Source organism: Dipodomys spectabilis, unplaced genomic scaffold (assembly GCF_019054845.1).
Source record: "Dipodomys spectabilis isolate Male_0828 unplaced genomic scaffold, ASM1905484v1 ptg000098l, whole genome shotgun sequence".
NCBI classification, from domain to species: domain Eukaryota; kingdom Metazoa; phylum Chordata; class Mammalia; order Rodentia; family Heteromyidae; genus Dipodomys; species Dipodomys spectabilis.
In genome coordinates, this window is record NW_024870775.1 from 9,004,360 (window position 1) to 9,030,428 (window position 26,069).

A 26,069-nucleotide genomic window follows, 5' to 3' on the forward strand; every position below is an offset into this window, starting at 1 on the left:
GCTCTTCAGCTCAAGGCTAGTGTTCTACCACTTGAGCTACAGTGCCACTTCCAGTTTTCTGGTGGTTAATTGGAGATAAGAGTCTCACAGACTTTCCTGCCTACGCTGGCTTTGAATTGCAATCCTCAGATCTCAGCCTCCTGAGCAGCTAGGATTACAAGGGTGAGCGACCAGTGTCCGGCAGGGTGAGTTTCTTTTAGTGAATTCCTATCACTTTTGAAAGCTGTCATTCTTTTTTTTCTGGTGACTTTTTTTTTTTTTTCTCATCTGGCAATGGAAGTTTCCCACTTACTTGTTCCATGATTTTGCTTGTAACTTTTGGAATAGCTCATTAACTTCTGTACTAAGATGTATTTTTGTATACATCTCTGTGACATTGTCTTAATTTTGGCAGTATTGAGGTTTAAACTCAGGGCTTCACCCTTGCTAGGCAAGTGAAATACTACTTGAGGCACAACTCCATCCCTTTTGTGTGCTTTTTCATGAGTTTTTTCCCCCCATACTGGCCTAGGGCTGTGATCCTCCTACTCTTACCTCCATATAACTGGGATTATAGAGGTGCAGAATCATACTTACCTAGTTTGTTGGGGTTTCACTTTTTTCCTCTAGGTTGTCTTCAATGTTGACCCTCCCTCAGGCATAGCTGACATTACAGGCATGTACCACCATGCCTGACTCTGTCTGGATATGATCAATGTTTTTCAGTTTATTCCAATATTCTTTCTCCATTTTTCTTCCCAAGTGAGTTTGTTGAAGTTCTAATCCCAGTATTTGACCCCTCTGTGCCTCAGTTTCTTCATCTGACAAATGAGACCGTCATTTGGGTACCTGCCTCATTAATGGTAAAATGCTTCTGCTCAAAAAGGCCCAAAGTGGCGCTGTGGCTCAAGTGGTAGAGCGCTAGCCTTGAGCTGAAGAACTGAGGGACAGCGACCAGGCCCAGAGTTCAGGTCACACGACCGACCAAAAAAAAAAAAAAAAGAGTGCTTCTGCACATAAGGTCCATTCATACTTTAGGGTTTACGGCCTCCATGTTCAACATGACAAGCAATAGCCAGCTGAGAAGGGTTCAGAGGTCACTGTCTTCCCTCTATCCAGTGTGTCTGCATGTGTCTTTCCTGTTGCTACCTCTAGAACTTTCGTTACTCTTTCTGACCTCTCTGCTCTTCCTTCCATGAGCCTCACTTTTGTCCTCTCAGTAAGTCCGGGTTGGGTTCATCCTCAGAGAATTCTCAGGGAAACTTGGGTGAGTGGACCTCTGTCTCCCATCACTGACATTGCTCGAATCCTCCAGATTAGAGCTTTATGGGCATGAGTGCTAGCAGTCCCACACTGCACTGGACGGGCAGCCCAGGATGCCCATCCTGGTATCTAGCCTAAGTCCATGCTCCTGCAGCCCCTGGCTCACCCCTTAGACAGCTGGAGGAACTGGCTGACCTTGGTTGGCTACTGGAATAAAACCCAAGGGACTAAACCACCAAATAAAGTAGGAAGAACTGATCAAACTAAGAAGTTTGCTGGACGTGGTAGTGTTAGCCTTGTGATGATGGCTACTTGAGAGGGAGAGACAGGCAGATCACAAATTTGAGGTCATTCTGGGAACAATTAGCAGGAGACCTTATATGAAAAGCAAAACTAAAATAAAAATGACTGAGGGTGTGGGACAAGTGGTAAAGCACTTGGTAAAGCCTAACAAGCTCAAGCTATGGAGTTTAATCTCCAATACTGAAAAAAAAAAGAGACTAAGGAATTTAATGGCAGGTGCGTCAAGCTGTACCTGGGTGATGGATGATGGTACCAGAAAGTATTATGACCTGGGAATAGACCATCCATGGAGGCACAGTTAAAAGTGATAAAGGAAGTCTGACTCCGGTGGCTCATGACTGTAATCCTAGCTACTCAGGAGGCTGAGGTCTGAGGATCGTAGTTCAAAGCCAGCCCAGGCAAGAAAGTCCATGAGACTTTGATCTCCAATTAACCATCAGAAAACTGGAAGTGAAATTGTGGTTCAAGTGGTAGTGCTTGCTTTGAGCTGAAGAGCTCAGGGACAGTGTCAGGCCCAGAGTTCAAGACCCATGACCAACAACAACAAAAAAAAAGTGACAAATGAGGTTTATTTACTCTATTTACACCAGGCAAGGGGGCCTTGTCATGGGCTAGCTACCCAGAACCAAGAATAGCCTCAACCTCCAAGCCTCCAAAGGGCAAACCTTTATTAATTGGTCTACAAACCTCCAATTAGTAGATCTGTAAACCTTCAAACCCCAGACCTCCAAAGTTCCAAAGCTCTGGCTGGGAAGGTGGCTCAGTGGTAGAGCGCTTGCCTTGCATGCCTGATGCCCTGGGTTTGATTCCTCAGCACCACATAAGCAAAAAGAAAAAAGCCAGAAGTGGCGCTTTGGCTCAAGTGGTAGAGCACTAGACTTGAGCTGAAGAGCTGAGGGACAGCGCCCAGGCCCAGGGTTCAGGCCCCACGACCGGACCCAAAATAAATAAATAAATAAATAAAATAAACAACAAAGTTCCAAAGCTCCAAAGGGGAAGGCTTTTCCTTTTCCTTCCTTTCTCCTCTGCAGTCCTCTCCACTCTTCACAGGCCTCTCCCTGGGCCTCTCTGCAAACCGCAGGCCTCTCCGCAGACCTCAGGCTTCTCCGCAGGCCTGCCCTACTCTGCTCTGTAGGTATCTCTTGCCGTCTTTCTCTCCACCATCTCTCTCTCCACCCACTGCTCCTTGGAACATGCAGCTTATGTATAGGTGGAACCCCTCCCTCACTCCAACACCTCTAGTGGTTTCAACCACCACTCATGCCCCCTCCAGACACCCACTGTCTAACTGCTCAATGCCATGCCCCTTCTAGTGGCCTGGCCTGTGGGGTGAGGATGTCAGTGAGGGGTGGGCTTCAGCCCTACTGGTATTATATTAGAGTACCTCTGCTGACCTCATGTCTCTCCTGGGCTCTGTGTTTCAGGTTATAAGATAACACTACCTGTCAGCAACTGCAAGAGACACCAACTGCCTCAACAACTGCCTCAGAAGGGTTCCAAGACAGTTCTCATCTATAAGACTTGACTGGTCACATGGCTAGGTCTTAGCCAATCACACTGGGCAGAGAAGATAGTCTCTGCTAATTGTCTAGGTGTCAGTCACATGCCCTCCTTCTCCAAGGTGGCCTGTGCTCTGCTTCTTGGTAAGGAATCTTGTGATGCCTGAGAGGACAGGGCTAATTAAGTGTTGTCTCATTTCCTTGGGTGTGCCTGCTTATGTCCACACCAAGTACCCCACTAGCCTTTGTTCACAGTATTCATGGCAGTTCTCCCCTTCCCAGGCACCATTTCACCTCCCAAAATAGTGAAACTTGCTGTGTGAAGGTGGGATTTGGGATTTGATCCCAGCTAGACCTGTTTCTTGTGTGATGTTGCAATCCATTATTCAGTCACTAAACTTTGTTGACTTGCTATGTTACAAGCCCTTACTAGATTCTAGATCCAGGAATAAACAGGACTGAAAATGTTCCTGTGTCCAAGGAGTTATTACTCTAGCTGCAACCAGGAAAAAAAGTGGATTAATAAACGCAGATACAGCAAGTCCATATGGAAAAACGAAGTAGTTAAACTACCCAACTCCCATGACTCTCACTTACCAAACCTCTCATCCACTCTACTCACCGCCTGACACTCTCTACCTTTGTGACTCCTACTCAATTCCATGAGCCTCTCTCAACCTCTCTGACATCTCTCCACTTCTCTGACCATTTCCAAATATTTGATTACTACCCACCCTCTTTGCTCCCACCATCTCTGTAAGCTCTCTTGACCAAACCTATGACCCTAAGCCCAATTCCTTACCCTTCCTAAAATACCTCCCAATGGGATTAGGGTGTGAAATACAAGTAGGAAAGGAGATGAGTGGAAACAAAAGACTTAAAGTACAGTTATACTTTAGTTTTTATCTTGTTTTGAGTTACAGGGAACCTCTAGGTGGCAGCTCCTAGGGGGTAGGGGCATGTAAAGAGGCCATTTACAGCAACTGTATCTTGGAGGATGTGGTGTGAAGGGGAACAAGTGTTCTGTCAGTTCCTTTATCTCCAAGTAGTACCCAACTACTAGCCTTTGCCTGAATGGAGGCAAAGTTCAGGTGGGGGCTTCTCACAAATGCAGAAGTGAGCTGGCCCACTATGTAGGAAACTTTGTGAAGTAGAAATATAGGGAGAGGAAATGGTGTGGTGGCTCTAGGCCAGCCATTCCTGATTCCTGCTCAGTGGTCACTTTTCACTGTTACCTGCTTATCCTTAAAGGGCTCATCTATTGGGGAAGGGGGGAATGGTGGCTCATGCCTTTGTTTTCAGTTATTTGGGAGGCAGAAATCAAAAGGATCAAAGTCCCAGGACAGCATGAGAGGAAAATGTTAGCAAGACTCTATTTCAACCAATAAGCCAAGCATAGTGGTACATACCCCTCAGCACACATAGGTAGGGAGCTCATGTTTCAAAACCAGCATTTAAAAAAAGAGACTATCTGAAAAATAACTAAAGTAAAAACGAACTGGTAGTGTGATTCAAGTGGGAGAGTGCCTGACTAGCAAGCATGACTCCCTGAGGTTTTGAACCAAATAAAAGTATCTGAGGGTGGGAAAGTTTGTGCTTAAATGGTATCTACTAGAGGAAAGCCATTCAACCATTATGTCCAGTTGCTGGTAGCCTATGCTAAGTATGAATATGCTGAGGAGACCCTGAGGTAGTAAGCTTGTCTGGTCTGGGTCAGCTCAATTACAGTCTCCATTTGTTCTATAAAACCTTACATTGCTGCAGTATTCTAACTGTAGCAAATATGGTGCCCTACCCATGTCTGAGCATTTGCCCACCATCCTGCCCAACTGAGCTGCAAGCTCTTAATCTCAACACTTTTCTCTGAGCCTCAGAGAACCCTTCCCTGGACCTCTGAGGGCTGGAAATGTGTGGAACAAACAGTGCTTATCTAAGAATGACATGTGGGTCTTACAAATACCAGAGGCCTTGCTACTCTGACTGGGCCCTATGAGCTATGAGTGTCAGCTGATGATGGAGCCTCTTTCCTTCCATTCCTATCTTATAACTCCCATGCCAAGCCAAACAGAAGATACTTTCTTTTACTTTCACACCAATCCTCATCTAGATTCTGTGCCTGGGACCTCAAACTGAAACCCAAGCCAGCTCCACAGTCCACTCCTAGGAATATTGAAGTGTAGGTGTGCTTGTTAATCAAAGAATGGTGGTATAGAGCAGTAATTCTAGCACTCAGGAAGTGAAGGGAATCACAAGGTCAAGGCCAGCCTGAGGCACATTGTGAAAACTTGTCTCCAAAAAAATCAAAAGCAGATGAATGAGTAAGTAAGAATGTTAATTTACTTCATATTTTTTGGAAATGCTTTATTACATAAGTTAATTTATAATTGCCATATCCTGTGAGAGTACATTTTACCTTAAAATATATTGTGCCTGTTATATTTGCATTATTATTTCTAGTGCTATATTTACTTTAGTATCTGCCTAACATGAATGAGGCCCTGGGTTTCAGGATATATTAAAGAGAATGATTGACTCATCTCATAGTATATTGATACATCTGAACTTTCCATTGCAGACCATAATTTACATGCAATTAATGATTTTTTTCTGGTTGAAAGAGACATTAATAACACAGGTAATGCAGAAGCACAGCTGTCCTTACTCTCCTACTTGACTTTGGCTCGATCAGTGTGCTCCAACACTTTCATAAGAACCATAGTATTCCTGCATTGTAAGGGCTCAATTTCCTTGGCATGGCAGTACTAAAGGCCACACATTATCTGAAGGAACACCTGTGAATCTGCACTTCTTCCTCTCCTCGGAGGTCATGCTGCAAGACATGGTCCTTAAGGTCTCCTCACCTCATGGGATCCAGAAGGAGGATTTTTCAGTTGTTCAATGCTGTGACTACATTCAGATGGCTTAAAGTTTTCAAATCAACTTCATGTGATGGGAGGATTTCTCCTCTAGGTAATGTTTTCATAGTAACCTAGGTCTTTGTGAGTTTGTAATGGGCTAGTATGACTTCAGAAAAGCTCAGCAGTCTGGAGGAACCAGTAATGACTGCTAAACTCCTCTCATCAAAGAGGCGCTGAAAGTCCTGCTTTTTGGTCACTTCAATTCTTTTGTGGAATTCCTGTCATCAACCCCTACTAACAATGCCAGATAAAATTTTTAAATGGTTCTAGGAGAGAAGTTTATAGCTCCAAATGTCTACATTTAAAAAAAAAAAAAAAAAAAAGCCAGGCACCGGTGGTTTACACCTGCAATCCTAGCTATTCAGGAGGCTGAGATTTGAGGATCTTGGTTCAAAGCCAGTCTGGGCAGAAAGTCTGTGAGACTCTTACCTCCAATTAACCATCAGATAACTGGAAGTGGCACTGTGGTTCAAAGTGGTAGAGCACTAGTTTCAAGCAAGAAAACTCAGGGACAGTGCCCAGGCCTTGAATTCAAGCCCCAAGCCCCATGACCAACAAAAGAAAACAAAAGATTAGAGATGAAAGGGTGATATTTCAAAAACTGTCACTGAAGTCAAAAGGATCCTTAGGAGATACTTTGAAAGCTCCCACTCCAAAAGGTTAGAAAGCATAGAATAAATTGATGAATGCTGAGACACATATGAATTACCAAAATTAAATGAAGAAGATATATAAAACCCTAAATAGATCAATAATAAGCAAACAAGCGATGAAAAAAGTTTCCAACAAGGTCCCGGTCCCTGCCTAATCCCCAGCTCCTTGTCCAGACGTCACACGCTCACCACAGCCATCCTGTGTCCACCTGCAGCCTACTGCATGGCATCGACCCTTCAGCCCAGATGAGCACCCATCTGTTGTAAGGTGAATTATCCCAGAAGCCACATTTTGGAAGATGGAATTTTGGAGTCTTTATTACACAGTTAGCAGGCTGCAAGAATCCTGCTGTTACAAAAGGTCTGTAGCCCCCAAATACACATAACACAGCTAGGGAACAGGCCAGAGAGGAAAGAGCAAAAACAATATCAACAAACCAATTCAGCTCCAATGTAGAGTTGAATTGGGATGCCATGATGACTGGAGACAAGCCAGGAGACAGGACACAGGAGACATGGAGACACATGTGGCATGGCATAATGGCTGCTGGGCTACTCCAGGCCTAAATAGGGTCCAAGCAGGGGTCAGGTCCACAGGAAATTCCCAGTCCCAGGCACTAGACTGACAGGTTCAGTAACCTATCAGCCAAGTGCCCAGCCCTGCCTCCAGGATTCCAGGCACGCCCATCACCTGGGAGGCCAGCATTTCCTTTCCCCAGCATGAAGATGCCAGACCCTGCCATCCACCATGTGGCCAATACAGTATCAGCCTCCTCACTTCATTCCTCCTTTTTTTTCTTACATATATATATAAAACCAAATCACTGATTTCTCTGTAGGAGAGCCAAATTTTTGTCTGGGCTATTTACTCCTGTAACTTCAGGAGTCTCCAGCAGTTAAAGTTGGCTCCATATGATTGGTACTCATATAGTCAGGGGACTTTGAACTTTCCAGTGTCAGGTAAGGTATGATTTACAAATCTATGTGCCACAGAAAGAATGTCCCATAACCAAAGTCTTAGGTTTGCAGATCCAAAGCAGTCTTTCACCAGGAATCAGCTGCATATGATGGAGTAGGCAAGAGTCCAGTCCACTTTCACCATTGTGGAGGTGGTCAGAATGATGACATAGTCTCCTCCAGGTGGTGTCAGGATGTCCTTGAACTTTACCCAAAGGGGTGGCAGCAGTATGAGGGGTGAAGATCCATCTTCTGTATCTTCTTTAAGCTGACTCAGGGGCATTGACCCTACCTAGCCAGGAACCAATTATAACCTCAGCCTATTTTACCAAGGGGTTGCCAAGATTAGATGTCATTAACAGCACTATTTTACTCCAAACTAGAAATTATACATAACATTTAGCTTCTAACAAGTGCACAAACCTTTCCTTGGGTTAGAGCAGTGTAGCCTGTTTAGCACTCTGGTTTGTAAAAGCATTTTTCTAGCTGGCTGAGGAACCTGATCTCTAGTTACCTTAACAGTTCCTAAGTTACCTGTGCAGGCCTTTAGACAGCTATCAATAGGGATACAATCTCAGGTTCACAGAACTTTTCTTTTCCTGAACAAATGAATTTATGTGGCTGGTGCCAGCCCCAAAGTCACTGCCAATTAGGACTTTGAGCAGATACAGGGGTTTTGAGATTTTAACTATCCCCCACATTTTACAACCTTAGCTTTTTACTACCCACTATCACAGATGACTTGAAAGTTCTTGTCCAGTTATGAATTAGACAGACATGAGAATTAGAAAGGCATGCTTATCAACTACCTTCTCATGACTCTCAACTCTGATCAGTTTATGAAGAGGCAAGCACAAGTGACTCCAGGATCTGACACCATCTCTGCCATCTGAGCACTGGTGTGTAACTGCCTCTGGATGTTCTGTCATTGCCAGGGTCCCAGGAGTGTCCTTCTCCATGCTGAGATAAATGCACCTTTGGCATTTTCCTTGGTCGGTCAATGGACTTGAACTCAGGGTTTGAGCACTGTCACTCAGCTCTCCAGCTCAAAGCTAGCACTCTGCCACTTTGAGCCTCAAAGCAACTCCACTTTTGAGCATTCTGCTGGCCCAATTAAAGATGACTTTTCTTTGCCCGGGCTGGCTTCAAACAGCAGTTCTCAGATCGAGTCTTCACAAAAGGCCACTTATTCCAATTGAAAGCAACAAAGATGGTCACTGGAAGTAGTTTTTGTTTTGTTTTTTGTTTTGTTTTGTTTTTCTGGTCGTGGGGCCTGAATTCTGGGCCTGGGCTCTATCCCTCAGCTCTTCAGCTCAAAGCTAGCGCTCTATCACTTGAGTCACAGCACCACTTCGAGCTTTTTCTGCTTATATGGTCCTGAGGAATTGAACCCAGGGCCTCATGCATGCAAGGCAAGCACTCTACCACTGAGCCACCTTCCCAGTCCCTGGAAGTAGTTTTATAAGCATGGTCTTACCTAGAACCTATTAAGGGCCAAAGTTACATCTGACAAACTTGTATCTGTCCTTTGCTGTGAGCCTGCTGGAAACTATAAGGGAAAGCTATAAGGGAAAACTAGAATAGCAATTAAACAATCATTTTGGTAGTCCTAATTTATCTTTTTCCACTTTGAAACAAACATTTAGGACAATTTTACTTTTTAAATTTTGTCTAGGAAGCCAGCCACTCCCCACTACTTCCTAAATTTTTACAAAGGGGATGCCATTTTTAATACTTTTTCCCCAAGTCACTTTAACTTGCATTTAAATGCCCTTTGAAACACTGGACAACACCCATTACCTTTTGGCCTACTGTTTAAAATGACCATTTTCTTTTTCTGTAGTCTGGGTTACTTTTAGAAAATTTTGAACTCAAATAGCAGTTTTTCCTTAATGCAAGGATTACAAGCACCAGCACTATACCAGGAATCTAGACTTAGCATCTTTTTGACTTTTAAAAATACATCCAAATGCAAAATAGCATAGAAATCAAGTTATGTTACATAAACTCTTTTAAACTCTCCTTTAAAACCTTTTCAATTTAAATACATTCTAAGGATCGGTTTTAGAAATATTAATCACAACATCAATTTTTATCATCAGGTTTTCAGTGTCCATCTGCAAGGAAAAGAGACAAGACAAAGATGGTCCACTAGGCCTATTCTACAGAATGGGCATGTACCCATCTAACTCTTTCAGGTTAGATGAACTGCCTTTGTACCAACTTACCCTCTTCTACCATGCATGGACTCCCCCCAGGGCCTGTCCCACCATGTGTGGACTTCCCCAGGGCCAGTATCACTGTGCGTGGACTTCCCCCCAGTGCCTGTCCTACCACGCATGGAGCTTCTGAACTGCACCTTTGCCAGACAACCCCTCATCCCCTAAAGATAGGCACACAGGACTATCCTAAGTTTTTCCTGTCCTTTTTTTTTCTCTGACTGAGAAATCAAGCAGCATAGACAGCCAGAACAGGCAATGTCTTGGCAGTGGTAAGCAAATCTTTACATTCAAATTCCTAACACTTAGCCCCAAATTTTAGCAAAGGTGGGAAATAAATCAAGTTCCCAATGCGTTTTTGCTAAATCAGATAATTTGATTACAATATGAACAGCTTTATGCATTAAAATACCAGATTTTTCCTTTTTATTTGCAAATTAAAGAATCCTTAGGAAACCTTTTAACTGAAGTTCCTTTAAAACAAAGTAATAATCCTTTTAGACTTTTGATAACACCCAAACTTGCTCACTTTTCTTGGGCATTTTTTACATCTATTTTTTTACATCATGACAGGTTTTTTGGTTTGTTTTTGTCCATCATGGGTGCTGTCCTTCACTTCTTCAGCTCATGGAGAGTGCTCTACCACTTGAGCCACAGTGCCACTTGTGGTTTTTTAGTGGTCTTTATTGGAGATAAAAATCTCATGGACTTTCTTGCCCAGGCTGGCTTTGAACCATGATCCTCAGATCTCAGTCTCCTGAGTAGCTAGGATTACAGGAGTGAGCCATCAGTGCCCAGCTTATATCATGACTGTTTTTATCTTAACACGCTTACATACATATAACATTCTTGTGCACAAACATGTTAAAGTCAAATACTTCTGAAGAATGCTGGGTATGGATTCCCTGGAGCCCACCCAGTACTTGGCTCTAGTCTTTGTCCCAATTGTGTCTAGATCCTTTTACATATCAATTGACCTTCATTTGCAAGAAGGGAAAGGTTACCTGAAGCTAATCTCTCAGCCAACCTGGTGGCCTGACTTTTTTTTGTCAATTTTAGCTGGGAGCAATTAACAATTTTAAGATTAGCTAGTTGTTTGAACCAGGCCCTCAGCTGCTTGAACGCTCCCAACTGCTGTCCAGCAGAAAGGGACAACTCACACAGCAGGCTCTGATTTCCCCCATAGAGACACTAGACCAAACACAACAAGGCACTCAAGACCAAGACAAACACAGAGAAAAGCCTGCTGAGGTGGGGCCTCTCCCACCATGAGTGGGGACACCCCCCCCCCCCCCACACACACAACACAACCATATCCAGAACTCTCTACTTGAAGTAGGCCCTGAGAGGAGACTTGAGCTGGTAGTTTCTTTCCAGGCTTTGCCTTTGTTTTAGGGATTTTAGAAAAAAAACCTTTAACAAGGTTAACTAGACCTTGGCTCCAACCAGCCCAGTTCCTGAAATGGAAAGAATGCCTCTAAGTCCCCCCTCCCCTTAACAAGCTAACCCACTTTGATTGTTCAGTTAAGGACTGACCCATAAAACAGATAGGTTGTAATCTGGCTCCAACTGGCGACACTATGTGCTTACGGTAAACCCTGTCTTTTGTACATGCTTACAGTAAACTCCATCTATTGGCCACCTGTTTGGCCTGGTATGACTATATAATCCTCTTGTGTGGTTCGATCCCATTGGTCACCTGCGCTTGACCTCATGGATTTTGCCTTTAAAAACCAAAGAATGAGGGCCGCTTGGGGTCGCAGTGTCAGCTCCCAAGCCTGCGCTGCGGCCCTGGCCAGTCAGTGTAGGAACCTTCTCAATAAAGTTGCTTCTTAACAACTTTGTTGTGGTGGGCTCTGTCACTCTGGATGACTAGGTGGGCTTGCCTGCTTGAGTAGGGGGTCTTCCTACTACATTCAATGGGGGCTCGTCCAGGATAGAGCTCTTAGCTGCTCCAACCTGAGGGGGATGGAAGTCCCTGGCTGGGAGGATAGTGTGCAGGACACTTGGCTGTTGGAGAGAAGTTCCAAGAAAAGCCTTGAGGGAAGCGTGGTCGACCTAGGTAGAGAAGGCACCAGAGTGAGGCCAAAAGTAGAGGCTGGACGCAGCAGAGTCTCCTATGGCCGAGGAGGTCCAGGGACGCCTGGACCCCTCAATTCCACCAGTCCTAGCAGTCCTAGTTGGATGGGAGCTTGCTTGTAGAGAAAATAGTTTGAGAAAAAAAGTAACTTTTGGTTTTGGGATTCCCTCTTCGTTCTGTTTATAATTGTGTCTGTTTGTGTCTCATTGTGCTTTTGCTTTTGCTTGCCATGTTTGTAATTGGATTTACTTTACAGGAAAAACATGGGACAAAGTGAGTCCACTCCCGGGACACCCCTAGACCTTGTCCTAGTTCATTAAAAAAAAAACACCCCAAACCCAAAACTGCTGGTTCTGCTTTTGTAACTTGCTTCTTAGTCAATTATGAAACTGCCACTGACCACTTGCAAGTGGCCCCAGTGAGATCTCAGGCTCAGGCCTTGGCTCAGGGGGTCTGAGCATGGGGGAGAACCTGTCTGTCTGAGGGGACGGATGCCAGGGACTTCTTTCCCTTGCCCCAAGATGACTGGGAATTCTCCTCCGCCTTGGAAGGCCCCTGGTCAATGTTTGCAGGAATCTAAAAGAAAAATCCTCCGGAGGTGAAGAGAGGGGGTTCAAGTCCCCTGGTAAATGAATGGTGGTGAGATGTCGCCCCATTCACTGAGACCTGATTTTGTCTTTGTGGCCACTTGTCTGTCTTGTTTACTTTAGTGTGTTTGCTGTTCTGTTTTCTGAGGTAGGAAAGTTCTGGGTGTGAGTGGAAGCTCACTCAGCAGACTCTGGATTCAGCTTGCTGAGTGGGAGCAGAACAGAGTTCTGGTAAGAACGAACTGGGAGCCCATTAGTCCCCAACTCAGCCTTCGGTTCTTGTCTTGTTTTGTCCTGTTTTAGAATTGGTACTAGTTTTAAATGTAGATCCTTGGTTTTTGTGTTTATTGGTGTTTTTGTTATTTATTTGAACATCTCTGGGAGAATAAAAGTTCCAGTCTTCCTACCACATACTGTATAAGAGCACTGTTGGCGGGACTTGACCACAGATCTTGACACCAGAGGCTGCAGAATTCTCCACATTATGAGAGTCTGCCCAGTGAGCCACTCCTACTCAGCACCATGTTGAGCTCTGGTGGCAAAAGAAATTACGTGAATCTTCTTAGTGACGTGAATTGTGGACTTGTGGATACATTGTGGGGAAAACAAATTGCACAGAAGTAGATATTATTGTCAAGACATGCATATTGTGAAACTGTTCTTCAGTATTGCCACAAATCTGTAAAGTTACATGAAGCAAGACCATTTTTCCAAACAATGGAGCAGAGTGGAAAGTTCATAAACTGACCAAGAAATATAAAGTGGCAAATACCATTACTCTGGCTATTCATCTGACTTTTTGGGACTACACCACAGTCTTCTGGCTAGTCCTCTCCAGCCAGTCCTTTACGTACAGATTCTAGGGAAACAACTGCTAAAAATAAATAAATAAATAATGCTGAGACATCATCTGCTGGACCTTTCAACTTATGACGATCTTCAGCCAACCGCAAAGCCATTTCTCAATCAAGTCAAGGTGTTCTCTGCCTATGTGGAAATGACACCATACATAGTAATGAGTTTATACAAGCAGGGTTGTCTCATGCTGCAGCATTCCCAGATGTTGGAAGTGATATTCTCAAATTCCATGAAGCAGAGGCAGACTTGCGGCGGAAGCACAGCGATGAAGTTTTTCCCTTCCATCAAAGCGCTGTGTTTACCTGGAGGTGAGAGGCTCGAAGCTGCTGGTTATCCAAACCTGTTCAAAGTTTCCAACTCCAGAAAGAGAAGGCTAGACCATACCTACAAAGACTACCGCAATACAAAAGAATGGCTCTCAACACTACATGATCAGGATATAGAATCTGCACTTGCTAAACCTCCAGTAAAGAAGACAAGAATCTCTATTGATGATTCAGAGGGCTTAATTAAAGTATTTGGAGCTACTCCAGAAGAAATCACAGTAATCACCTCAAGAACAACTACTACCAGTGCAGCTTGTCAACTTGATGAGCTCATTAGATTATTGAGAAGCAATCCTGTGACACCAATGGAGCACTGACATATTAAAAAAAAAAAAAAAAAAAAAACAACTATCAGATAACCAAGTACATCATAAGCCCCTAGGAAAACAAGCCCTAAGGCTGGACTAAACAAAAAGGGCGGCTGAATGAGATTTCACTTCCAGAATCTCAATGGAGAGCCACTGCAGGAAAGATCCTGATCTTGTTAGGAAACACATTGTCTCTGCAAGACTGCTAAAAATCAATGAGTTGCCGAATGAAGCATGTAAACTCCAAGTCAAGTTAGCTAAGCTGCTAAAAGAAAATAAGGCTTTGAAAGGGCTTCAGTATACATAGGAGAAAGCCCTGAATAAATTTGAAGATGCAGAAAATGAACTTGCTCAACTTATACTTCGTCATAATGATGAGATTACAGTACTCAAAGAATGCTTAAGATCGGGGCTGGGAAGGTGGCTCAGTGGTAGAGCACTTGCCTTGCATGCCAGAGGCCCTGGGTTCGATTCCTCAACACCACATAAGCAAAAAGCAAAAAGCCGGAAGTGGTGCTGTGGCTCAAATGGTAGAGTGCTAGCCTTGAGCTGAAGAGCTGAGGGACAGCGCCCAGGCCCAGAGTTCAGGCCCCACGACCGGACCCAAAAACAAAACAAAACAAAACAAAAAGAATGCTTAAGATAATCTCAAGAGAAAGTACACCATGTAGAAGAGAGTAAAAGACACAGAAGGTGAACTATTTAGGACAACATTTTCCTTACGAATACTGAAAAAGATCTCAGAAGCCAGACATCTGACTGAACAGGATGATTTGGCAAAGAAGCTAGTGTCAGCCGAGTTAAAACTAAATGATACCGAGAGAAGAATTAAGGAACTTTCTGTAAGGTCTACACAGGGACACCTCCCTACCTCTTGGCTAAGTTTCTGCCCAGTATCTGTTACCTAGGAAGCAGTCACCTTCTCCTCCTGCTAGGTCACATCCTGGGCCATCTCTGGTCACCCGCCTCCCATCTGACCTTAGGAGGGTCCCAGACCTTGAGGTTAACCAGACCCAGTGTGGCCACACCTTTCCCCCACCTGGCCACACCTCTTCCTGTCTCTGGCCTAGATAAGTCCTGGCCCAGGAATGGGTCGCCTGGGAGCAACAGTTTGGTAAATAAACTTCTTTTCCTGACTGAATAGCATGTGGTATTCTCTTCATTGGCTACCTAGTGAAACCTACCTGTTTAATATACTTTCAAAAAACCTTGAGCTGAGCACTGTTTCCCATGTCAGTTGCTTGCTGAGAGGAAAAGGGTATATGAGGTTCATGATGTTCTACAAAAGAAGTTCTACCAAAGAAGCTACAATGGCTATACCACAAACGAAAGGAAAAGGAGAGAGAACTGGATATAAAAACTTATTTTCTGATTTCCCAAGTCCTCTTCAATGAAAGAAAAGGAACTTTCTTCAAGAAAGAATGCTGAATGCCAGAATAATTTTACAGATCTGTGTACAAACTGACAGGGTTTGTACTGCACTCTCTCTCTCCCTCCCTCTCTCTCCCTCTCTCCTCTCTCCTCTCCCCTCTCCTCTCTCCTCTCTCCTCTCTCCTCCGTTGGACCAGACCAGGACCTCGGCCCGGCCTTCTCTTCTGTGCATCCACCACATTCGGAATGGGTGAGTCCCCACCTTCCCTCCCAGGGTGTCCTGGCTTGCTCTCCGGGAACTCGGCTCCTTCCATTCTGTTTCTGTACAATCCCAGTCTCCCTCCGGCCTTTGGTCTAGGTGCTGAGAACAATCGAGGGACACCTCTGTCGCTTCCATTTTTATTTTGTAATTTGGCTAAGACAGGGACACCTTCTTCAGCCTTAGTTTTACCCCAGCTGTCAGGCCATCATGGGAAACCAAAATTCCAAACCCAACCCACATACTCCTCTGGGTTGCTTATTGGCTACTCTGAACCTATAGGCCTAAGACCTGACCTTAATCTTCCTCTGTAACCAGGAATGGCTTGTGTACCAGCTCAATAACCAGTTGTGTTGACCTGAAAAATGGGACTTTCAATTTCAATATACTAACTGATCTCCGCAATTTCTGTGAGCGGACGGTGAATGGGCTGAAATTCCTTATGTCCAGGGATTCTTCTACTTATGCTCCCGTCCCTCTGTTTCTCCTGCCCCCTATTTCAAATCTTGCTCATGTGGCCAGATCCCTCCAAAAGCTCTCCCCCTCCCTCTTCCCCTCCTGACCCTCTCGACTCTCAGTTATCCTTCCCACTTGTGGTGCATCCACCGCCCGATGCTCCATCTGACCCCCCTGGGCTGAGGGTCTAATATCTCACTTGGCATGACCTCCATGTTATACTCTCCTCTGCTCTTACCAGGGAGGAGAATGAGCTAGTCTATCAGGCTGCCCAGGCTCATGGGGATGAGATCCACCTTACAGATACAACCATGCCCGTGGGAGCTGAGGTAGTCCCCAGACAGGACCCTCATTGGCAATATCAGATAGACACAGCTGAAGGTCACGATGGCCACTTGCAGAGAGATGATTCTGTGCATTTTGGCTGGATTACAAGCGGCCTCCCATAAGGTTATTAACTTTGACAAACTGTGGAAAATTACTCAACTAGACTTACTCAAGCTAGACTAAGTATACACCTGCTTGGACCCCACCTCTCCAGCTGGGGCAAGCTTTTTGGCCTCTCATTTTCTCAGTCAGCCCCAGACATAAAGAAAAAACTTAAGCCGTGACTCACGCCTGTAATCCTAGCTACTCAGGAGGCTGAGATCTGAGGATCATGGCTCAAAGCCATCCCAGTCAGAAAAGTCCATGGGACTCATCTCCAATAAACCACTAGAAAACTGCAAGTGGTGCTGTGGCTCAAGCAGTAGAGCGCTCACCTTGAGCTGAAGAGCTAAGGGATAGCGCCCAAGCCCAGAGTTCAAGCCCCACGACCAAAAAAAGAAAAAAGAAAAACTTAAAAAGGCTGAGGATGGCCCTCAAACCCCAATCCGTGACCTGGTGAATATGGCCTTTAACGTTTTCCATGCCCATTAGGAACAGGAAAAGGCTGATAGGGAAACCCACTCTCACCAATAGGCGGCCTACCAAGCCCAAGCTCTGGTCACTGCCCTAAGGCTCCCCTACAACGTGTGGCTATGGAGAAAAGCGCCAACCATCTGGACCCTGCTTCAAGTGCGGTCAGGAGGGGCACTGGGCGGGACGATGCCCCACACCCCGTCCTCCCCAGAAACCATGTCCGCTGTGCAATGAGAAGGGACACGGGAAGCCTGACTGCCCCTCTGCGCCTAGACGCAGACTCGCCGCCTTTGATCATGGGTCTGGCGGCTGAAGACTGAGGATGCCCTGCTTCGCTGACCCCAATCACCCTCGTCGAGCCTAGGGTAATGGTCCAGGTAGTGGGCAAAGCCTTTTTGGCCCATACTGGGGCTACCTATTCGGTCCTCCCTCCCTACTCGGGCCCCTTAATTCCTTCTCAGGTCTTGGTTATGGGAGCTGACAGGACTTCCCCTCCCAGCCACCAGCAATGGGCCCTCTTTAAGTGCCCAATATATGCAATGGAGGTAGTAAGAGGAAGGAGATTTAGCCTTGCTCTTTGGTTTAAAATCTAGCAAACTTCTCCACCCAAGCAGTGCCTTGAGGCCATTCTAAGATAATCCAGTTTCACGAGCCAAAGGAAAAAAATGGGCAGTTTTAAACTCTAGCCACAAAGAAGCTCAAGGAATTGTAAAGAGGGAAGAAAGTCTTGGGGGAAAAAAATGGTCTCCTGTGGAGAGTCAGGATCAGTGCACTGAAGGGTGAGGTGACTTGGCTCCTACCCCATGATCTCTAGCCTCACTCCTCCAGTGCCAACTAACCTCCTAGCACCTAATCCATGATCGGCCATTTTTTCCATTCCTTCCTGTTTATGCCCTCCTGTCCCTACTCCCCTTATGGGGCAAAACCCACTTGTTAAGGTACATGCCACCTAGACCTGGGCACCTCCTAATTTGGCCCTAGCAGCCCCTTTGTTATTAGTTCTGTCCCCCAATGAGCCTCCATCCTCCTCCTCCTCCTTTCCCCTTCCCCCTGATTTGGTGGAGCCCATTGTATGGGACACCTCTTCCCCTGTGGTGGCAACGCACCACCAGCCTGTTCTTATCCACCAGAAAGGCCTCTCCTCTTTCCCTGCTTGATCTCAATTTCCCATCTCGGTAAAACAGCATCAGGGTCTGTTGCCTATTACTAATTGCCTTAAAAGTAAGGTCATGGATTCGCAGGGGAAAAGGCAGGGGAGAAGTAGAGGCCCAGCGCCCCTCTGAAGGAACAACATCTCAAAAGGCTGAACTGATGGCCCTTACTAGGGCCCTCCATCTAACTAGAGGAAAAAAAGGCAACCATTTATACTGGTAAGCGTTATGCCCACCTTTGGTCCTCAGCTCCACCCAGACCTGAGCCCCTCCCTGCCCTGGAGTTCCCGCCATACAGCTGGCCCCTCCCTCTCTCTACTCAGACCCATCTAAACTCCCATCTACCTCACTTCCAACCCCCCAGACCTGCTGTTACTTAGATAGTGGAGGTCGCCATGTGCTCTGGGGAAAATATGGCTCCTCTAATAAACCTTGTAATAATCTTTCTCCTGAGCCTGCCTGCCTCTGTGTGGTCCCCTGGTGGTGGATGTGATGGATCCTTTCAATACTGCCTTCCTCATTGCCCATTGTCACTCGGCAATCTGGTAAGAACAGGGGTTCCTAGCTACAAAAGGGAGCCCTATTGTTAATCCCCGCCTATCTTTAAAACTAATTCAGGCCCTTTCCTACCCGTCTTGCCGTGGCTATCGTCCATTGTAAAGGACATCCATCGGACAGATGATTCCCTTGTTTCCCGAGGTAACAATAAGGCCGATGCAGTGGCATGCCAGCTTACTCAACAATCAGTGGCTCCTGCCCCGTTTTTTACCCATCCCAGACATGACCCCTCTGTATTCCCCAGCCAAAAAAACTCTTCTCTATAAGAAGGGTGGCACGGATGGAGAACAGGGATGGATCTTTGTGGGAAATAGTTGGCCTTGCCTCTGGCCCAGGCTAAAACCCTCATACAACAGGTTCATGCCACACTTCATATTGGGCCCAAGGCACTGGTTCAGTTGTAAAACCACTCTTTTATCACCCTCAGCTTGCCACCACAATTGAGTCTGCCTCTCGGGCATGTTTTACATGCTCCACCATCACCCTTCGAGAGGGACTTAGGCCAGCCTTTACAATCCATCAAATGCAGGGCTATCTGTCTGAACAGGATTGGCAGGTTGATTTCACCCATATGCCCACCCACAGAAGGATGAGGTACCTGGTACCTTCTTTTCCTGGTAGACACCCTCACGGGGTGGGTTGAGGCTTTTCCAACTCCCAAAGAGACAGAATGAGTTGTAACCTCATTTTTACTTTCAGAAATCATTCCTTGTTTTGGCCTTCCTTCTTCCCTTCAATCTGATAATGGCCTGGCCTTTATTTCACAAGTAGGACAACAGGTATGTCCAGCCCTAGGACACAGCCTAGTCTCAGCTCAGGAATTTTCAGATAAACTCCAGGTGGCCATGGAATCTACCTCGGTATCTCTAGCCTCACTCCAGCGCCAACTTACCTCCCTGGCACAGGTTGCTCTCCAAAACCACCAAGCCTTGGACCTTCTAACAACTGAAAAATGTGGGACCTGCCTATTCTTGCAGGAACAATGTTATTAATGACATGTAGCAGGTTTGGTAGAACAAAACATTGAGACCCTAAACAACCTAAAGGAGGAGCTCAAACATCAGCTGTCCAGCGGGCCTATTCTGGATTGGTTCCATAACCCTCTTGCTGGATGGTTACTACCCTTAGTAGGCTGATTAATTTTAATGTCTTTTCTTTTTATTTGCCCCATGCCTCTTGAGGTTGATCCAGAGTGGCATCAAAGAAATGACCAGAGGGACAGTTAATCGGCCTCTTCTCCACCCTTACACTCGCCTGCCAACTACCCCTGTGGCATCCTAGACAACCGGCATACAGCCCCATGATGCTCCTGTCCAGCAGGAACTAGCCAGACAATTATCGATGCCTTATTACCAAAGATGCCGGAATGACAGGCCCCTGAAGGGCAGAGGCAGCTGAGAATAGCCACTTCCTTATATACTACCTGTCCCAATCAATCTTTGGGGGCACTAACCTGAAACTGCTCAAAATTGCAAAACAAGTTACATGCTAAATGTTCCTGCTGACCCCGGCCATATAGATCTTGCTACAACCAGGATTTGCCTTTAAAAATTCACCATAGAACCTGGAGTCCCAAGAGCAAGAGGAACATAAAGGAAGCCATGGTTCTACCTTCACCTGTAGAGAAAGAAGAATCTGATGAAGATCAAGGAGAGCCCATTCTAAAGCAGGAGGAGGAAAAACTAGAGAATGAATGGGTGAGAGAAGAGGCTGACAAAAAGCAAGATGAAAAGATGCCTTTTACTTGAAAGAGAAGAAAAGCCAGAGTTGGAAAGTAGACAGGGCCAAATGGAACTATATCAGCTTCAACAGGTTGACAAATTGGAAGAAGAGGAAGAAGGAAAAAGTGAAGAGGGAAATGCTCCTTGCTAAACTGAACAAAATCAACAAAGAACTCCAAGATTCTTGTAACTGGAAACATCATTCTGTGCCCTTGCTCCCTGATTTAGAACCAAAACTGCTCACCCTGGTGAGGAGCCCTAAAACAAACATGTCCCCTGAATCCTCTGGGAGATCGTTCAATGAACATCATTTGCAGCACATCACCTTTGCAACACCAAAAGGAGATGCTCTGAATCCAGGAAACATTAGAAGTCCAGCATCTCCAAATGACTTTTCGTTTGGAAGTTATGTGCCTTCATTTGGAAAAACGTCAGGGAAATCCAATCTGTGTAGTCAAAAAAGTTAGCCTTGTAAACTTGCCAAAAGACAGTATGGTTAACTCCGGTAAAGATGGTATGGAGTTAATGGCAAGAAAGGAGAGAAAAGCTAATCGGATGGAGCAACTATTTGGAATTAGTACCCAGCAGCACCATTTCCTCAAGGGGCAGTGACCCAAGCTCTCTGCCTACCAGCAGAGGGGGGACTGTGACCCTTTGAACTTTTGCCTAGGGGAAAAAAACAACATGGTGAGAGAACAGGGTGAAGATGAAGACTTCCTCCTTGGTGAAAGCAGAAATTTTAATCCAAATAGATACCGATTGAAACAGGCAAATAATGAGCTGGCACTGAAAGCATTTGACTCTATAGAAGATAAAATTGATTAAGTGGCCCTGAGATGACTGTTTTTGGTTGTAAGTATTAAAGTATTCTAAAACAGTACTTATTATAAACACCTAGACCTTTTGTTTTTTTGGGTCCGGTCCTGGGGCCTGAACTCTGGGTCTGGGCGCTGTCCCTCAGCTCTTCAGCTCAAGGCTAGCGCTTTACCACTTGAGCCACAGCGCCACTTCTGGCTCTTTTCTTTTTGCTTATGTGGTGCTGAGGAATCGAACCCAGGGCCTCATGCATGCAAGGCAAGCGCTCTACCACTGAGCCACCTTCCCAGCCCCTCACCTAGACTTTTAATATTAAAAATTTCCCATTGAGGAATGATTTTTGTAGCTAAGTTACGGTGCACTTGCAAAGACCATATTGACCCACATAGCGAGTTTGAGAGAATACTGGGGGCTCTTGAATGAAATTAAAAATAGAGATGTCTCTTTTTTTTAAATCAGTCATGGGGATTGGGCGCTGTCCCTCAGCTCTTCAGCTCTAGGTGAGTGCTCTACCGTTTGAGCCACAGCATCACTTCCAGTTTTCTGGTCATTTATTGGAGATAGGAGTCTCAAGGACTTTCTTGCCCAGGCTGGCCTTGAACCCTGATCCGCAGATTTCAGCCTCCTGAGTAGCTAGGATTACAGGCATGAGGCACCGGTACCCGGCTTTCTAACATTTTGACTTTACGTACCCCCTTCCCCCCCCCCCCCCCCCCCCAGTTATGGGGCCTGAACTCTGGGCCTGGGCTCTGTCCTTCAGCTCTTCAGTTCAAAGCTAGCACTCTAACACTTGAGCCACAGTGTCACTTCTGGCCTTTTCTGCTTATGTGGTACTGAGGAATCGAACCCAGGGCCTCATGCATGCAAGGCAAGAGCTTTACCATTGAGCCACCTTCCCAGCCAGCCCCCAATTTTACCTCTTAAATCAGCTCTGTGGGAAGTTTGACTCCCCTGAAAGTCATATTCATTTTTTATCCCTATTTATTTTTGATCAGATTTTCACTGAGTTAATTGTGCTTTTTGGGGAAGCAAGGATGGGTCCCAGAGGTGAAGGTCAGAGAGCTAAAAGAGGGGTTAAGGACTTTGGTGTGAAGGAAGTAGGCACGGGATGACAGGACTTGGGAGGAGAGTGGGGTGAGCAGGGAATGTTCAGGAAGGGGAACAGAGGTCAAGGAAATGGGCACTGATCAGGGAGGAAGGTCAGTGAGGTACAGAGGAAGTGTGGAGATGGGGGGAATTAAGGAGAGGGAGTAGATTCTGTGAGGTTGAGTGGAATTAGGTAGAGAGGTGAAGGAGGTGGGGAGGGGTCAGGGAGTTGGAGAATTCATGGGAGGTATGTGGTGGTCATGGAAGCAGAGGGCAGAGAAGTAGGTAGATGACAGTTATGGGGGAAAAATGTCCAGGAGGTGGAGGGAGAGGTAGGGTGGTGTCAGGGCAGGTAGAGGTGGAAGAGAGGTGTCAGGCAGGTGACATTCAGGGAGTTGTGTTGGGTTAAGAGAGATGGGAATATCATGGATTTTGGCAAAAATTGTTCCTGGACACAACATAACAGAAAAGCCAAGGTTTACTGAGACCTTGGTTAAGGGAGGCTGTGAGGAACCTAACAAGAGAAATGTCTCAGCTGCGCCGATGAGGCCAGAGGTCGCTTCACAGAGCCCACAAAGTATTCTGTGATGGCTTCTTTCTTCATTGGACCATGGTCTGAGTTTCTCAGGGGCAGGAACATGTCATCTGCTCAACCCTTACATTCTCATCCCACCTGGCCATTGGCATTTTATTTCTGCCATGTCCCTAAAAGAGGGACTGTCCTCCATACTCCCCACCCCCTGACAGAGCAACAAAACTAGTCCTGGTTCCAGTGGGACGGAGGTCTCTTCTTCTTGGAACTGCTTCAAGCTGGGCAGGGCCGTAGAGATGTCCCTACCTATTTATTTGTTGTTCTGGCAGAGGGGACTGGGGTAGTCTGGGAGGCCATGGCAGGGCTAACCGGGCTCTAGAATAAGACTGGACAGAGCCTTGGTCCAGGTGGATGAGGGGCACCAGGAAATGGATGGCACTGCATGGAATCCATGCTGTAACATCCTTTGTAGTTGTGTGGCCTGGAAATGAGAGGAAAGTACAGTGAGAAAATGGAGGATGCACAGCCCAGTAAGGAAGAGTAAGAGGGCAATGCAAGGTCCTGAGGAAGAGGAGCCAGGAAACCCAAGGACAGGAGCTTTCCCATGAGAACTATCGTGGAGAGATGGTTGAGAGGCCAGGTAGGATAACGAGTGAGAGTTAGACTGCACCTTCCCAATCAGCCACCTCCCCCAAGTATTGCACAGGCTCCCCTGAAAACCCTCTTGTTCTGTAGGATCATGTCTGCTAGGGCATCGATGTGTGCCTGGATATGGGTGCCGGTTTGGGCTATGGTGTCTAGGGCACTGGTTACCTCTAGGGACAGGTGTTCATAGACCAAGGAAGAAGACACATTGCCACACGTGTCCCTGTGCCCAATCTCCTTGCCAGGCATTGTATGAGCAGGGGATTCCACTGGACAGCCCTCCTGTTTCTAAGAGGCTGGCAATGCCCAGACACTGGGAGGGCACAGGGTTTCTCCTGGTGCTACAGGAACAGCAGATGCTAGAGAGGCAAGGTGGGAATCCCTCACCAGATGCAGGGGAGAATACATACATAACATGGGCTTGAGCACCAGGCAGCTTGATAACAACTCAGCCTTAGTGACTTCAGGAAGGGCTGGCACCAGTGACTCCACTAAGAAGTCAGACAACTGCCTATTATGTATAAGACTTCTTGTGCACATTGTCTGTCTCTAAACGGTGTCGTCTGAAGGTATCTTGGCCGGCCAGCCTGAGGTTGCCTTTCATGACCCCCACACACTGGGATGAGATTTGTCCTAGTGGGTCTTTCCTCATTGCCAGGAAAACACGTCCTCCTTGCTCTGCTGTTATCCTCTGCCACAGAGGAAGGACACACTGGTCATGTGAGAACCTGCCAGGAAGACTTGTGTTCTGGCCAAATTTAAGCAGCAAAGAACCTTAGAAGAACAGTCTCTTAGCCTGAGCTTACCTGGCACACATCCTTGGGTCTAATTGTGTCTGCTTTATAGGTGATGTCTGAGCAGGTCAAAAATGCGGTTCTGGTGGCTGTTGGTAGAAGCTGTACATTTGCAGAATGTCAGCAGACAACACTTACAGAGCTGTATAAGGACACTACAAACAAAGTTTCCACAAAAGGAGATGACTTGAAAGGAGAACTGTTTCCTAACAAGTACTTTCTAGAGGTGTCCACTGTAATTCTGACAATACACTCCAGAGAAGAATCACAACTGAAATGACAAACAGCTCAGACCAGCCACGATCACAATGCCAGAGAAAACCAAAACACGTTAGAAATTGGCAAACAGCCAGGTATTTTGTTGCAGTCAAATGAAACATCTGTAATTATGATCGGCAGAATTAGCTCAGAACCACCAAGTTATCCTCATTACAACAAGAGCTTCTACCAAACTGCAAAGCCTCTTATCACTATTTTAACAGGAATAACGCCAAAAAAAAGTAAAGCATGTGATTTAAGTGTTCTATGGAGCTCCCATTTTCCTGAAGTTTTACATAGTGTTGGTAAGGAGGATTAAAAGGAAAGAAGAGAGGAGGGAGCAATGAGGCAGGAACCCAAGAACATATCTTCTGACAAGGAGAAATCGCAGATCGGTACAGGATCCTCCAGACTACAGGGAGAACACTGTCCCCAAAGTCAACCTGGCCCACTACAAAGTCATCAAGGCCGGGGTGACCCTGAAAAGCTTGACAGAGGTAGAGCAGAATCCCTCCACCTACCCCACATCTGAAAGGAACATCAGGAACTATTTGGAGCACTCCAAGGTGACTTTGGTCACATTTGTGGATCAATAGAATTGAATCACGAGGATACTATTTCTCATCAAAGGAAATTGGAGTCCTTGAGACCATCTCCCCATACCCCGGTGGAAGTGTCTGGGACAGTGTCCCTGCAGCTCACATGTGCCTGGCGCTACTGCCCTGAGAAAGGCATAGGAAAATACAATGCTGAAACAAGACAGCATTTTGTTAGACACTGAGGCAATGCCAAGGTTAGTGACTTTGGCTTAGTAGTGAGTGTAGAGACAAGCAGAAACTAGACAAGGAACCATTGGCTGCCCCCAAATTACTCCAAGGCACAATGTGTGATGGGCCTGTGGCTGCTACCTGTGGCCTGTGGGCTATCTTATGTAACATGGTCACACAGGACCTTCTGTTTCTGGAGGCAGCTCTGGACAGCTGGAACAGCGGTTTGCAACATGGAAACTTTCAGATTCCATTTCTGCAGGAATTCAAACATCATTCATCAGTTACTAACCGAAGACACCAAGGAGAAGCCCGTGGGAGAGCCCAAGATGTATGGCACCCGTGGGTCCCACAAGAGGAGAAATAGTCACAGGCAATGCTGGGGATAGTGGCCGTGACATGGGGCATGCGTCATCCTGCACAAGAGACACGGACTCTCTGAAGAAAGAAAACTTGATTAGGTGATGGCACCGTGGCGCCTGGCGGAAGCCAGACACTGGGGTCACGGGAGAGCCTCTCGTGTCCAGGTCAGGCATCAGCTGGCTGACAGCGCACCTTTTGCAGCATCTCTTACTTCCAGGAAGGTGATGATGCCTTTCCCCACCTTTGATTTCTCAGATCAGGAGCCACCTGAGAATGAAAAGCAGTCAAGGCCAAAGAGTAGGAAAACAGCCACCATGAGGGCAAAACTTCAATGGCGTCTAAAGATGAGGACACCAGTTTCCAGCACACTCTCCTCTCTCTGTGTGGTCATCCACATTCCCCCCTGCGTCCCGGAGACAGCCCAGCCTGAGTACCAGCCAGA

The 26,069-nt window shown here is 46.1% G+C and overlaps 1 protein-coding gene and 1 pseudogene across 1 annotated transcript in view; both read left to right on the forward strand.

Moving 5' to 3' along the window:
- The first annotated feature begins 20,211 nt into the window (after window positions 1-20,211).
- On the forward strand, window positions 20,212-21,206 carry LOC122113861 (annotated as a pseudogene).
- A 3,634-nt stretch (window positions 21,207-24,840) lies between these two features.
- Window positions 24,841-26,069, forward strand: part of LOC122113681 (olfactory receptor 10AC1-like) — a 40,099-nt gene continuing 38,870 nt past the window's right edge. Inside the window, exon 1 of the mRNA XM_042686744.1 lies at window positions 24,841-24,892. Within this exon, the coding sequence (XP_042542678.1) occupies window positions 24,841-24,892 (52 nt within the window). The remainder of the gene's footprint in view (window positions 24,893-26,069) is intronic.